Source organism: Vitis riparia, chromosome 8, assembly GCF_004353265.1.
Source record: "Vitis riparia cultivar Riparia Gloire de Montpellier isolate 1030 chromosome 8, EGFV_Vit.rip_1.0, whole genome shotgun sequence".
Taxonomy (NCBI): Eukaryota; Viridiplantae; Streptophyta; class Magnoliopsida; order Vitales; family Vitaceae; genus Vitis; species Vitis riparia.
The window spans coordinates 17,550,589-17,566,268 of NC_048438.1; the positions used below are offsets into that span (position 1 = coordinate 17,550,589).

The 15,680-nt window shown below is 34.2% G+C and overlaps 3 protein-coding genes across 3 annotated transcripts; 1 reads left to right on the plus strand and 2 right to left on the minus strand.

The window, feature by feature from the left end:
- Window positions 1-470: 470 nt before the first annotated feature.
- Window positions 471-5,352, minus strand: LOC117921123. The gene is made up of 5 exons (XM_034838917.1): window positions 4,965-5,352; window positions 4,227-4,362; window positions 3,404-4,141; window positions 2,741-2,942; window positions 471-979 (listed from the first exon to the last, which is right to left on the minus strand). The coding sequence occupies exons 1-5, from the start codon at window positions 5,039-5,041 to the stop codon at window positions 954-956; spliced, it is 1,179 nt and encodes a 392-aa protein (XP_034694808.1). The 5' UTR covers window positions 5,042-5,352; the 3' UTR covers window positions 471-953.
- A 2,107-nt stretch (window positions 5,353-7,459) lies between these two features.
- Window positions 7,460-10,401, minus strand: LOC117919894 (glucosamine 6-phosphate N-acetyltransferase). The gene is made up of 2 exons (XM_034837180.1): window positions 10,262-10,401; window positions 7,460-8,144 (listed from the first exon to the last, which is right to left on the minus strand). Exon 2 carries the CDS (start codon window positions 8,101-8,103, stop codon window positions 7,630-7,632), a length of 474 nt encoding a protein of 157 aa, XP_034693071.1. The 5' UTR covers window positions 8,104-8,144; window positions 10,262-10,401; the 3' UTR covers window positions 7,460-7,629.
- An 856-nt stretch (window positions 10,402-11,257) lies between these two features.
- LOC117920445 (iron-sulfur assembly protein IscA-like 2, mitochondrial) lies at window positions 11,258-15,485 on the plus strand. Its single transcript, XM_034837979.1, has 4 exons — window positions 11,258-11,485; window positions 12,134-12,264; window positions 12,384-12,492; window positions 15,058-15,485. Exons 1-4 carry the CDS (start codon window positions 11,327-11,329, stop codon window positions 15,121-15,123), a joined length of 465 nt encoding a protein of 154 aa, XP_034693870.1. The 5' UTR covers window positions 11,258-11,326; the 3' UTR covers window positions 15,124-15,485.
- Window positions 15,486-15,680: the final 195 nt, after the last annotated feature.

The window sequence follows — 15,680 nt, forward strand, 5'->3', positions numbered from 1 at the left end:
GCAGGGTGGTCGAAATACCGATGAAGTCTTAAAAATTCATGTTTTCAGGTGTTGACCAAAACTAATTTGTATGAGTTGTCAGGGTTGAGCCTTTCCTAAACTAAGAAAATGACAAATAATATTATTTTTGAACTTGCAAAGTGAAATCTTTTTCATTTTAATCATAAAATAAAATATTTATTTAAAAAAGCGGGATAAGTTTGAAAAGTAATATTTAAATTCACTGAACTATGTTGCCAAGTACTGAATATTGATTACAATAAGCATTTTAAAAGTTTAATCAAATTTTATTTATTTTATAATAGTTACATCATCAATGTTTTTATTCTTATTATATGAGTGTACTTCCATTTTGTTATTTAATAATCTTTCAAGTCATATAATATTAAAAAATAGATCTTTATTTTTTAAAGAACTTCTAAAGAAGGTCACCCTCTGCTAAACACGTCACGACAGAAAATAACAAATAATTTTAAAAAATAAAAATAAAAATCTTGGAAAAATGATTGTAAGAAGTCCCATGACGTGATTCACAACCATACACTGCCATATTACAAGATTCACAACATGGCAATACTACAAGAGCAACATATTCTGGCGGCGGCTCAGCATTCAATAGAAAATGCAAAGCTTTTTCAGGGGTTTGTGCAACACTAAAATTCTTTCAAGGGTGCTGAAAAAATTAACATTACACTCACTTCTGCCACTCAAATGCATTGCTAGCAGAGGAGGCCGTTGTCATCATATTACCCCAAGATCCTTTCAACAGCCAGCTGCACGCCGGTACACACTTTCAATAAGAACACAACAGTATTTACACCACCTGATGCAATATTTGTGCGCCAGGGAGTGGGAAGGTAGCTGGGCAGCAGTCATCATTTCCACCATTGATGTAAATCTGGAAGCACATCGACCGAAATAGGCTGTAAAATGCACCTATAAATAGACTGTTTTCAAGCAACTTGAAACAGCAGGATACCTGCATCACCAACATATGTATACAAACATTAGTTTGGTTGTTGCTCATCATGGATCCTCACATTATATAATGCTCAAGAGATGCAACCTGTAAAACAACCACCACTCTCTCAAATATTCCAAATGGTGTAAGAGTGTCCTTTTTAGTGGAAATTTTTCCCACAAACTTGGCTGGAAGATGTCCAAAACTCTCTTTAACAAGAAGCCTTGTAACAATATAGTTTTTCATTGATGACCTTTTTATCTGGAATGGAACCTGGGCCCCCTATCTCACCCCAACCACTTGCCACCGACCCAACCACGGGAGGCACCATAATAATACAACTGTCATATTCTATCATGGAACTTGATCCATATGGCCATGGTCCCGTTTAGCATATCACAAGACAGATATTTTGTGAAAGTGCTTTAGGTGACAATTATAAACCACTCATTAGCTCCTGTGAAGTGCATCCCTATCCAATGAGAACCATCAAATGGTAAAATTATGCAGTGTCAACACTGAGTCCAGACACCAATTAAGCCATGTCATTATCAGGATCATTAAAATACTCCAATAAATGATAACACAAGCAATCAACCTGGGATAACGACAACCCAGACCATATGCTAGCCCTATTCAAAACATGCATGATAAAGAGGACTGAGGCTTAGCATTTGATGGATTTCATTTAGAATATAAAAAACATAAAAAATGATTCTGTTAGGATGCAATTTAAGTTATAACTATCAATCTGCATGCATCACCACAACTGTTTTCTGAGCATCACAGGAGCTGACACAAGGTGAATATTACAAGTATTGCAAATTCCAAGAAAAAAGAAAAAGAAAAAAGATCTCTCTGCAACAAACAGAGATTAAGGGGGGAAATAGAATTTATAGTATATGATGCTTCTAGTAGCTTTCTTTCTTTATCCTGAGAAGGTACAAGAGAGTTCACTTAAAAAAGAACTTGATTTGCATAAATATGAATTAGAATACAATAAATCATAAGTTCCAGCTATAAGTAGCAGGCTCAGATAATGGGATAAGCTATAACTTCAATACCAGAGTTTGGACTCCACTGTGAAGCACATAACAGAACTTATATGGTTAAAAGAATGGGAGTACTTTTATTGCTCCATTTGTTCCTCCAATAACATTAAACCTCAAACCCTTTTAGCTCCTTATTTTCTTCACTACTAAAATTTAATGCACAGCTCACTCAGAGAGGCAGAGTATCAGCAAAGTAAAATTCAAAACTGCCTTGCCTTGAGGGTCAGTCCTAAGAAAGCATTTTAAAATCTTGATCCCAACTACTCAAGGTCACAAAATGAACCCTCTTTCACTTTCCAGGATTCAAGTTCATTAGGTAAGGCATATCTAAACGTTCTACTTTAGCAACCTACCTACCACATCTGTCTTACTTTATTCAGCCTTGGGACTGGCTGCTCAAATTCTTTTCTAGTTGCACTTTTGGTAATTTTTTTTTGCATACACCAAATTTCAAAGTTCAAGATAAAAAATTCATACACAAAATAATCTAAATAAGATGAGGAAATATGTTTATGGGAACTACAAATACTATAATCATTTTATTTGTATACAGTTGTTTATCCATATACATACTAACACTAGTAGAGATTAACATTCTTCCTTATCAAGGGAATTATTAACAAATAAACATAAATTAATCAGGTAAAATAATACTAAGTGATAAGAAGATTCTTTAAAAAAAAGGAACTGAATGAAAAAGTATATTTAAGGGGGATGATGTGCTCACCTAAAACTATTAGTGCAAAAAGCATCATCAAAATCATTCGGACAGAATGGTGATCTACTTGTATATGATATCGTGATCTTTGATATCTTGACCTCCATACCCCTATCCAGCTATAAGAGCGTGTGACTTTTGCAGATAATTGAGAACATAATCCTTGAAAAATGCCATATCGAAAGGCTAATCTCATTCGTGCTTGATGACCCTGGCAAAGGGAAATAGACAAATAAGCATACACAACACTTAAATTGAAGCCACAAAATAAAGACTTAATCGGGAATAATATTGTCATTGAGAATGGAGATCTTTTCATAATCCCACTGTCCAATGCTTTTTCCAATCATGGATGAAACTGTGTCATTTTGTCAGGATAATTTTCAATACATTTTTACTGCATGTCAAATTTACTATATAGGATGCTATTCATTTATTTTTTATTTCTAGAAATACAATATTATGCCTTTTTCCTTGGTTTGGGACAAAAAAATGCAGGTACCAGTTTCAGGTTTGCTACTAAGCCTAAGGCTAAGCTAGTTGTGGATTGCTCTTGTTCACTTTGAAACAATAGGTATGCCTTTATTTTATAGGAAAAACATTTATGTGTAGAGACAACCCGTAAATATATTTTAATGAGGGAAACAACCAGCATGAGAAATGTAACATTACTGGTGCACCATGTGAAACATCCATTTGTGATGGGGAATGGCTTTGTTCTTCTCCATCTTTCAGCCTCTTTGTAAAATTCCTAGAGACCCTGCTTCCATAAGCAGGCCATAAATTAGCCAGGAAACAAAAGATGCCCATTCTGTTGTGGCATCCTCTCCCATCCTTGTGGAAGAAACTTTTATCTTTGGCTCCATCAGCTTCCAGATCCCAACTGCCATCTCCAGCATGTTTGCCACCAGCAGTATCTCGCAGTGCCTCTGGTGCTTCAAAACTCAACTGTGCAGGATAATGAGAACCCACATTCCTTAATTTACCCTCCTTCGATGATTCAAAATCATGGTCTACATGCATAGCCCTAGCCATATTCAAGTTCTCACTTTCTCTAGTTTTTTGCTCAACAATCTCATCAGTACTGTCATTATAACTAGAAGTAGTGACTGGATCAAAAAACCTCCTCAAAATAGTACTATCTCCCTTTTCATAACGAGGAACTTGTTCAGTCGGATCTTGGCCAGAAAGAAATAATGCCAACCCATCTCTATCTTGTTCATTTAAATTAATCCACTCAGTATTTCTCACTGAATTTCCCATTGATGAATCCAACAAGCTTTTCTCCACATGTACAATTTGCTCCCTAATTGCTCTAATGAACTGTTTGTGTCTGGAAATCACATCTTCCCTCATTCGAGACTTGTCTGTTGCAGCTGACAGACTCACTGCTCTTTCAAAGTCCTCCAACTGATTCAGAGAAAATAACCAAGATAAGCTAACAAATACCTCCAACTGAACAGAGCGAAGAGTGAAGGTCGGCATTAATAAATACCTGCCATTTTGCTGTTTCAAGTGTTGTTGCAAGATCACGTCTATGATACTCTATTGATGTGAGTAGCTTTGGATCTGAATGGTGTCCTTGAACAAGGCCTTGCTCATGCAAAAGAAGGCGAAAAATTGATTCCATCCTAGATATTAAGCCAAGATCTTAATTTTTGGATTCATTTCTAATATAGGGTATTCATAAAACATTCCAAATATAGCCAACCAAACCAATTTCCATTACCCTAAACGAGATAAAGAAAAAAAAAATGGTAGGATTAAAGAGCTGCATGAATTTAAGTTAAATGGAATCCATAGTTTCACCAGGTCCAATTTAACAAGAATTTAACATGCAAAATTCTGATCCCACATATTCTCAGCATCCAAACAGAGCGCGTCATACGGAGGAAGCATAATTTTGTAACAAATAAGTGCTCCATGCCGAGGGGCTGACGACATGATTAGCACTAAGCCGACAATCCAATACCTTTCATAACACAAAATCTAAGGCCCAAAATGAAATGAAGTTGTGAATATTCATTTTTACGACACATTCATTAAAAAATAAAACAGAACTTCACCGAAATGAACCTAGTACAAATAATCAGCTCATTTGAGTAACTTGAGTTCTTCATCTTATGTTTTGGAATCCAAGATAACAAACAAGACTCAAAACCTTCACTTTCTTTCTTTTCTTAACTTTTCCTTGGCTTTCTTAGCAAACAAACGGATAGGAAAGAGAACTAACCTGTCTGCAGAATCTTGAACGACTTCGGCCGCCGAAAACAGAGGGTCTGATTCCCATTGGTGGAAGCTCGTCGCCATTTCCAGCACCACCAATACAACAAAAAATATATAGAAATCTGCTAATTAAAATATGTATATCTTAGAGAGAGAGAAAAAAAATAACACTTTTATTTTCTCCAAGAATTGACAACAAAAAAATCAGAAAATAAAGATTAAATTGAAATGTCGAGAAATGAGAGTGGATTTCGATGTAACAATTTTGATTCAAATTTCACTGGAGAAAAATGCTTCTAGGGCTTAGGGTCGGGAAAGAAAGAAGAATGAGATCGGAGTGGAGTCTGGAGAAAAAGATCCAGTGTAACAGACCCCATATACTACACTGTTGCCAACTAATATACACTCGCCGCATCCATAAAATTGGTTCTTTTTGCATTCATACCCTTTCCCAAAGCGGTTGCAACTTTTCAACCGTTATTCCTAAAAATTGCGCTCCAGGCCCTCCTTACTTCTGTTTTTATACATGTTCCCCACAAAAACTCACTGCTCCAATCTACCTTAAAGAATTTCATGGCGTATGGATGTTTCACACTAATTTAAATTTCTCTTCCATGTTTAATATTATTTGAAAATTGTTTGATAATTTAAAATTTAGTAAATAATTATTTATCTATTTTTAATAATATTCATTATTAAATATTTAAAATTTATAAAATATGTTATTTTATAATATATTTTACACATTTTTTCAATAATAATTCATAAGAGAATTTTATATCTAAATTAATTAAGATAAAATAAATCGAAATTTCATTTTTTTTGTGATGCCTCTAATTATCAGAAAATGAGATGAGAAGAAAATCTGTTACAATTATAAAAACGACTTAATTATCTTCCAGTAAAATTAAGATGATGAAATATACGGTAATAAATCACTATAAAAAAATCTAATTATAGGAATTTGAAAAAAAAAAAAAAACAGTCACTGTTCTTCATTATTTATACTGTTAATAAGAAAATCCATAACTACAAGTTGGGGATTGGGTCAGCCAAATTTGACAGGGGGGAAAAAAAAGGGGAACATATTAAGAGTCAAAGAATTTGAGAAAGGAATTATGCGGGTTAGGAAGACTGTCATATCAAACATGACATCCCTCCATCCTCGGCATGGAGGAAAATATCGGTAATCACGGATATATCGGTACTTCGATTTTACGGATATATCGGATATATCGGAGATATATCGGCAGATATTCTGGAAAAAAATATCGGTAGGCTTAAAATTATTAAAAACTCATAGAAATGTAAGGAAAACCTCATAATAATATAATTAGAAGTATAATGGACATTTTAAAGTTGTTTTATTGAAAAATTTGATATATATATATAATATAATTTGCGATATTAGATGTAGTTATATCATATCGATCTATAAGAAATGTTAATTTTGTAATTGTTCTCATTATAAAGTCACATAAAATATTTCATTTCATTAAATATCAATAATTTGTACACATTAAATTCATTAAATAAACATATTTCATATTCAAAATATACTAGTTCATGTTAATTAAATTAATTAAATAATTTAGCATGTTAATTAAATTAATTAAATAATTTAGCTAAGTTAACTAGTTTAATTTAATTCTAGATGTGAAAATAAATCACAAATAATCATCTAAAATAAACATATCAATTTATAATTAAATAATCAAATTAACCTAAGTTAATTCAATAAAAATATAAAAATTAATTACAATTGAATGTAAAAATAGCATTAAATCATCCATATTGCAAACATACTAATTAATTGAAAATACATGAATTAATTACAATTGCAAACAAAATTAATTACAATTTAAAACAAATATACCTTAAAATGATTAAATAATTGAGCAACCTTAATAAAAATTGGAGTAATGAGAGAGCAAATGAAGAATGAAAGCAAAAATGGATGAAATGGATGAAATTTGGGCTATTTATAGAATAAATTTGGGCCAAAATAGCCGTTGGAACATTAATTTACCGTTGAAAATCAATTTTGGCCGTTGGATAAAAAATTGGGAGCAATCTGGCCGTTGGATCGCCATATTACCATTGGAATCACATCTAGGCCGTCGGATCAACACGGGCGTGATCTGGGCCGTCAGATCAAGTTGCATGAAGGAGGGGAAATATCACAAAAAAATCAGCGATATATCTCCGATATATCACCGATATATCTCCGATATATCTCCGATATATCGCCGATATATCATCGATATTTTGTCACCAGAGGCGATTTTTTCAAAATATCTCCGATATATCTCCCAAAACCGATATATCGCCGATATATCGCCGATATTTTGGCGATATTTACGGAAATATCTCTCCTCGATTTTTCTCCTCAAAATGTCGTGTCGCCGCCTCCCGATACAAGATATATCGGCGATATATCGCCGATATATCCCGATATTTTCCTCCATGATCCTCGGAAGGTGGGGATGTGAATGCGGAATGGAAGTAGCCAAAGTCATGGAGACTTAATTAAGATACAACTTTTACTGGGATTTGATTTTGAGGAGTGGATTCAATTGTTGAAGCAACAAAAACACACACCACTCTCCAAATAAATCTGCCCTACAAACGAGATCAAATTTGGGTTATGAATATCAAAAAGCTTGTGTTTGTCAAATGAAGTATTTCACCATTTGAATTTCCTTCTGTTTGAAGCCACATTTCTCATAAAATCCTTTGTTCTCAGCACTACAATCCAGAATCACCTTATAACAACCCTTCGATCGTGCATGCTCTGTAAGAAACCCAAGGATTTTCTTCCCTAATTGCAAGCCACGGGCATTGGAATCAACCACAATATCTTCGATATGTCCAACTTTTCCACAATTCCGTATAAACTTCTTTTCAATGAAAACACTTCCAGTTGCAATGATCTTTCCAAGTTGATCATCTTCAATTACACATATAACATGATCATCACCAAGGGAGCTGAGCTCTTGAAATCGTTCCTCAAATTCCTTGTCAGAGACAGAATCACATACACTTAGTTGCTGCAGTAGCTCTATGAAACCTTTGCTTTTATCTGAGACCTCCAGTTTTCGAACTTGAAACTTTTGGTCATTGCCGGATGAGTTATTGTTCTGCATACTTTCCAGAGAAACCTTACTTTTCGCCCGACTGTTAAAAACTGGCAACATTCGTTGAAATCAACAAAGAGCATTAGATGTGCCACAGTAAATAAAATCTTCAAAGAAAGTGACCTTAATTGTCAATGATACTTCACAAAACTGAAGGGGTGATGGCCTACCAACAATTCAGAAGTTCTAGCTTATAAATACTAGTGATTTTATTTAAAAATCAAAAATCAAAAATCAAAAATCAAAAATAAGAAAAGGAAAAGCTGATATTTTACTATAGGAACTCCCAGTTTCATGCTGCTTCTCCCCAGAATTTGAAACTGTGCTCAAATGCATAGCACATGGAATCCCCACAATCTAAGCAAACAAAGAAGGCCTTCCCACCCCTCTTTTAGTACTTAAATTTAATTTGGTTATACACAAAAAACACCCATGTAATGGGTTAGATAACTCACCAAACATGCATTTTGCAGCCCAGGAAGCGTTTTACTTTCTCGACTCTTATAATCTTTTAGAATTATGAAAGGCAGTTCCCTCTTCATGTTGGGAGCTCACTTTCTAGGCAGCTTACTTGTTGCATTTTATTCATCTCAACTAAGAACATACTTTTATATCAAAGCACAGGAATGTCAAAATTGTAATGATACATGCAAAGTTGCGAAGTTCAGCCAACAGCATGAATATCCTCCTTGTACATCAACCAAACTTGTTAATGTTTTCTACTTGACTTAATAAAGACTCGTTAATTGAACTATTCATCACAAACAAAAAATGTTTTTTTTTTCCTTATTTTGAGGATAATAATAGTGAAGGCAATATCTTAGAAATGGCTTATACTTTATAATGGTGATACAGACATATTGAACTACTAACTCGTGTGTTCAAATGCAAAGTGGAGCACAATAGATGGATTTAACACTAGCCATATAAGAACTCTCCTTAGTTGAAAAACATAAGGGGAAAAAATACAAAGAAACCATCTAGATCAGGAGGAAGATACTAGCCAGACCAATGCCCTGCAGCATTGCTGCAACTGTTCAAATTCTCATAGCTCTCAATTTCAAGAGTAACAATTGGTGAAAATAAAATTTTAAGATAAAATAACATTTTGAAAATATCCTAAATATCCTTAGTATGCTTTCTCATAGCAAATAATTTTGTAGTCCAGAATTCATGAAATGAGAGAATTACAGCAACACGCACCAAGAGCCAGCCCTTGAATTTGGGGGAAAAGGATTAGGGGTTCTGCATAACTCATTGTAATGATTCAGTCAAGAAAAAAAATACCACACACACAATTAAACTGTCAAATTGCCTTCATGAAATCCATAAACACCAAACATATTGATCAATAAACCATCTTGTTCTGTAATCATGAAGACATAGTAGTTAATCAATATTAAAATAAATAAAATAAAAGGGTGTGACCCACAAAATCTGATTCAATTGCCAATGAACAGACACAGTAGCATCACAACAAAGCTATCTCCAAAAAAATTATTTCCATTCCCATACAACAAAAAAGAACAAAAAACTAGAGTAAGAATTTTGCAATATTGGCATTGAAATGAAGAAAATGCAACATAAATATTCTCTATGCAATGACTAGCCTCTGTTTGGATCACGAGGAGAGGAAGGGAAGTCCTTCTTCAGCAAGTTTAAGCACTTTTCTTTTCTTTCCTTTCCTTCCTTCCTTCCTACCGAGATCCACGCAGAGGCATAGTTTAATCCCAACGCCCAAAACACACAATAGGTCACAGTTTTGCTCACTTGCTGCCCTTCTCACATCCAAAGAGAAACTCTAAAATTGAAACCTTCCAGCAATAGCATATCCAACTAATAAAGCACCGTTAAGTGCAACCCGACCATCTGTTTGGTCACCAGGAAAATGGAGAAAAATAAAAGAAAACCACATTTTGATTACTATGTTGTCTCTCTCACCCTCCTTGCTACCGAAAATCGGGAAAAAAATCCAAAAAATTCAAATCAAATAAGCCAAAGTGTCTCGTGAGTTTTAGATAAAGTGCAATTTTCTGTAATATCGAACCCTAGACGGCGAACAATTTACTATTCAAAATTTTCTTTCATTTTCTCATTACTTTCTCAGCATCCAGACGATTGTATCCAACGTATAAGTCGATTGATTGAATTGGGAAAAGAACAGTACCTTGAACCGAGAGATCGACCAAGACGCAGCGTTGGGAGAAAGGGACGATTCAATGCTTTTGCGGATGAGAAATCGAATGCTTTCGTGCAGTGATCTAGGTATCTTATCGACCCAAACGCAGAACTCTGGAGAAGCGATGATCGGATGCTTCTGTCCAAACAGAAATTAAGGCTACGTTCATTAAGCTAATTATGGGCCGAGAATGGGCCTGCCCAATTTTTGAACTATTGGGCTGTAAGCCTGTAACTGGGGCGATTTCTAGTTTATGTGGTGAATCTCTTCGTCAAATTTTATAACTTGGAGATTTTTAATTCATACTCAATTTAATAAAGTTGGATTTCAGGTTTCACAAATTTAATAAAATTTCTAAAAACATTTTTTAGAATTATTGCCATTTACAGTATTAAAAAAACTATTTATTTATAAAAAAATACTTCGATTCTCTTAAAACACACTTATAAAAAAAATATTTTTATTATAAACACTTCGAATAAAAACATCATCAAATGCACCTTTTACGATAACCTAATTAATTAAAGCGAATACCGAAAAGTATATTTCTAATAAGTAGAACATGATCAACGTCCTTAAATTTACTCATTGTTGCGGATTAGCAAAAAAAACATTTTATTATTATTATTCTTTTAATTCCAAAATAATTATGCATTCCTTTTTCTTTTCAATTTGTCTTCAACATTCATTCATTTTTGGTAAATTGTATCCATATTTTAAAAGTATTTAATAAAAAAATTAACAATTTAATAAATTTTAAGTTATTAAATATATTAAGGATATTTGATAAAATAATTTAACAGTACAACTTCAAATTAAAATTAAGTCATTCTAAAATAATTTAATTTATTTTCCACCAATAATTTCATTTTCACTTTAATTTTGACATTTTTATTATAATTTTGATAAATAATTTAAGAATTCTATGAAATAAAGAGCACGAATCCAAATTTTATACGAAAGCTTGATGTTCTAAATTTTTATCATTGGTTCAACGGTTTGGAAGAAGCAAAGGAAGGAGGCAGAGGCGAAAGGCGGAAAGAGAGAGAAGGCATGTCAAGGTCGGTGCTTCGGCGTCTGCATACATTCATCGCTGCTCGTATTCGGCAAAATCAAGCCTTACTTCTCACCACTTCTGCTCTTCACCACTCTCCATCTCCTTCTCAATCACCATCTCTCGATGCCATTCAAATGACCGACAATTGCGTCCAAGTACTCTCTCCCTCTCTCCTTTATTTTATAGATGCGTTCGTTTTTCTTTTTTTTTTGCCCCAATTTCCGCGAGGTGTAGGGTTTTGAATTCAATTGCTCACACGAATTTCAGTTTTTTTTGGTTGTGATGTGAAAATTTTTCCGTTGTTGTTGGACTCATTGACAATCGTATCTAGGTTATGAAGCATATGGATATATTGATTAGGAAAAAACAGAGGAAACATGGAATGGAATTTTTTGGATCATAAAGTTTTGAGAAAACGTACATCAAAGGAGCTTCCCAATATGCGAAGATATTTAGGATCGCTATGAAGTAGTGGGTAGGGCTTTCAGCTTAGTGGTTAGATTCATAATAGTTGGCATGAGGGGCTGCACTGGGATATTAGGCGAGGTTAGAGGTTAGTGGGTTGCTAAATCCAGAACATTACCGTTTACATTTTACATTCGTATCATGTTTTGGCTTACGTTTACCTCTGTGCTGAGTTTTTTTTTTTCCTCGACTAAATATATTATCCATGTCAGTTGGTTTTGCAATGACATGGGTGTCTCATGAACGTACCTATTATTTGCATTTCAATTCCTCAAATGCTTGTGTTGTTGCATATTGTCACTTGGTCTCTTTTTATTGACTCTAGGAATGCCTTACAGAGAATTAAGGAACTGCAAACCAATGAAGCTTCCATGAAGGATAAAATGCTTCGCTTGAGTGTCGAGACGGGTGGGTGCTCTGGGTTTCAATATGTCTTTTTACTGGATGATAAAACTAATTCAGATGACAGGTTTGCTTTCTTACCCACCCATTTTTTGTTGCTCTGCCATGACTGCATTGGAATAATTTGCACTCAACAAATATTGTGTTTTCTTTACAACATCATCTTTTATTATTTAACATTTGCAGAATTTTTGAAAAGGATGGAGTGAAATTGGTGGTCGATAAAATTTCGTATGATTTTGTAAAAGGTGCAACTGTTGATTATGTCGAGGAACTGATCCGTTCTGCTTTCCTGGTAGGTCTCTTTATATTAAGCATGCATTGTTTATTAGCTTGTGTCATTCAGAAGTACATTTGTGCATTAAATATCATACCTGTGATCACAACTTGACTACTAATTGCTATAGAATGATTGCCTATTCGACTTGCTTTATGGTATATTTTTCCTTTTGATCCATATCACATCTAATTCTAATATTTCATCCTTACACAGGCTTGATGATAGTAGTCATTCTAAAGTTTCTTGAAAGTATAAGCATTCTAGAATAACTTTCTAATTTATAGGATTTATTTCTTGAAATTTTGAATAGAATCTCATCCAAGCAGTATATCCTACTGTACAGAAAAGCCCTCTGAAACGTCTCCAGCTTCTTTCTAAAAGACATCTGGACTCTGAAAAAGTGATAAAATGTCTTTTTTTTTTCCAAGATATGACATAAAATTTGTGAAATGCTTGATAATATGCTTTTAATGAGTGTAGAAAGCTTAAAATGTTAGGTAATTTCAGTCTATCCTACTGTACAGAAAACTGCTCTGAAACATCTCCAACTTCTCTCTAAAAGACATCTGGACTGAAAAAGTGATAGAATGTCTTTTTTTCTGGATATGATATAAAATATGTGAAAAGCTTGATAATTTGCTTTTAATGAGGGTAGAAAGCTTAAAATGTTAGGTAATTACAGGCAGCCAATATATACATGAATATACATATATATATACATATATATATTTAGGCTAAAGCCTTAACTCCTTACTTTCTTTTGGAATTGCACATAGCTTCAATAAATTGGGAAAATAAACAAGGCAGTGAGGTTTGAACTTATGACTTCCTGATAGCTTGGCTCTTGATACAAAGTTAAGCTACCAAGTTAATTCAAAAGTTTAAGATGTTAGGTTATGATGGGGCAATAATGCACATCAAGTTGATTTCAGGCAATTCGATAGCTTAAAATGCTATTAGAGTCTTAGCTGTTAGGAGGTCATGAGTTCGAACCTCAACATGTTTTTCTAATCTGCTATCCTCCCCACTTCTGCATTCCATGCTGCTTTCACCTCAGAGGAATCTGAACAAAGCAGTTGGAATGACCCCTTCCCGCAACCAAGCAACTTTGCTAGGTTTGATACCCCCTCCATATCCCAAACAAGCAACTGCTCAGTCTTCTTTGCATTGATCGTAGTAGTTATAGAAAAGGTTAAGAGACAGGCAGCTTCTTAGAGGAAGGGACTTTTATCAAAAGCAGGGAATCTGATGTTAGTGAGAGCTCATTTTCAAATGCTTTTATCCCTTGCATCCATCCCAATTTCATTCACAAGGATTCAAAATGATTTGATGGATGGAAGGACAAGAAGTTCAAGTTTTGAATGAGAGCATGGACACAAGATATATTAATGTGATAAAGTAATGATACATTGAAAAGCATGAGTATTGAAAGAGAAATAGGCAAATCAATTCCGAATCATGCTTATCTTAAGGTTCACATTAGATCCTTAACTTTTTTCCTATGTGGTGTGTAAATCGTTTGGATTTTATTTAAGTTATAACTGTGAAAAGGAGCTTTTGAATCTAGGGATTTTAAATTAAACAGAATTAAAATTTTATAAAATATAACTTCACTAACTAGAGTAGAATTGTCCCGTGTACTTGCGGTGTTCTTTGATTGGTATCTTTTATATATTCTTGTTTGCCTATCCAAAAAAAAGGCTAGAGGATAATTTAAAAATATTTACAAGAGTAGAATTGGAGGAATTGTAAGAATTGATGGCCAAGTGACTATTTGGTTCTCTTTGAACTTATCATTGATAAAGGGAGAATGAAGTGAACATTACCTGCAGGATTAGAACAGGATAGATGTTGTGGGGAAGTGGTTTTGGATTGTTAGGTTAACATTAAAGGGCAATTTTGCTAGATAAAGGCCCTATACTAATGGTGCCTACCCACATAAAATAAGCATGCTGAAATGGAGATGTTAAGATGGATAAATGACTAGAAAATGAATATGTTAGTTGAAAGCTAGAGGCCGGCATCTATTCAAGACAAGAGGGAAAGAAGACCATATGACCCTAAATTTAGAGAGGAGATGACCCTCAATCTAGTTTGATGGGTAAACAAGATTTGTGAAGCAGAACAATAATAATTGGTAGATAAACACTTGGTGGAGTTTAGTGCCTGGCTTTTGAGTTGTTGACTTGTGAGATCTTCCTGGGTCGGGTTCATACACTTGATAGAAAATTGGTTCGTATTTTTCATGATGGATAACTTTTAACTGTTAATTACTCAGTCTATTGACGGTCAATTGATCTAATAATAGGTAATAGCACAAACATATTTGGTTACTTTTTGTGTATTTTGTGTTCTTCCTGTTATATTGACAATTGCAAGGACATGGGCTAAAGTGCAGGGTGTGCCTTGTATGAGCCTGAGAGATGCTCACCCTAGCATGACTTCCTGATCAAATTTAGGCTTCTATTTCTTGGACCCCATCCTTGTATGGTTGAATAGTGTCTTCAAAATAATCATGTTTTTGGTACATTTGTACAAATGAGTGTATGGCATTGGCTAATTTCCAGTCTTGACATGCAGGTAAGCACAAACCCGAGCGCAGTGGGTGGATGCAGTTGTAAAAGTTCTTTCATGGTGAAAGAATAGTCCTAGAAGTGATGTCAAGACCTTTTTAACCTCTACACTCTCAACATGGCTAAGTCATTCAAGTTTTGCTTCAATTGATCATTGCATCTATATTTCTTTGTCCTTATTAAATTTAAACTCCATGATTACCATATGTAAGCCTGTTTATGTAAACATGAGGCATGTGCCAGCTTGTATGTGACTGAATAACCAGAGTTTTCTCTCTGATGTATTTCTTCAAATTGAGGATTCAACATCTAGCCATCTCTATTGATGGGCTAGCAATACAGCTAGTGTTTCACACTGTACCACGGAAATCATTGGATGGCTAGATGTAACAAACATTGATGCAATTTGATTGGAAGTCCTCTCATTCTTCGGCATAACAGATTTAGTTTTTGGTTGGAAGAATCACGGGAAATGGAGGCATCATGACAAAGTAAAAGAAGAAAAAGGATTTTTAAAGAAGCAAGTAGCTTACCTCAAATGCTACAAAATAAAATGAGCTGCGCCCTCTAGATATGGTTTTGTGGAATGGTGCTCTTTAGACAAATAAAGTGACCTGTGTACAAGCCACG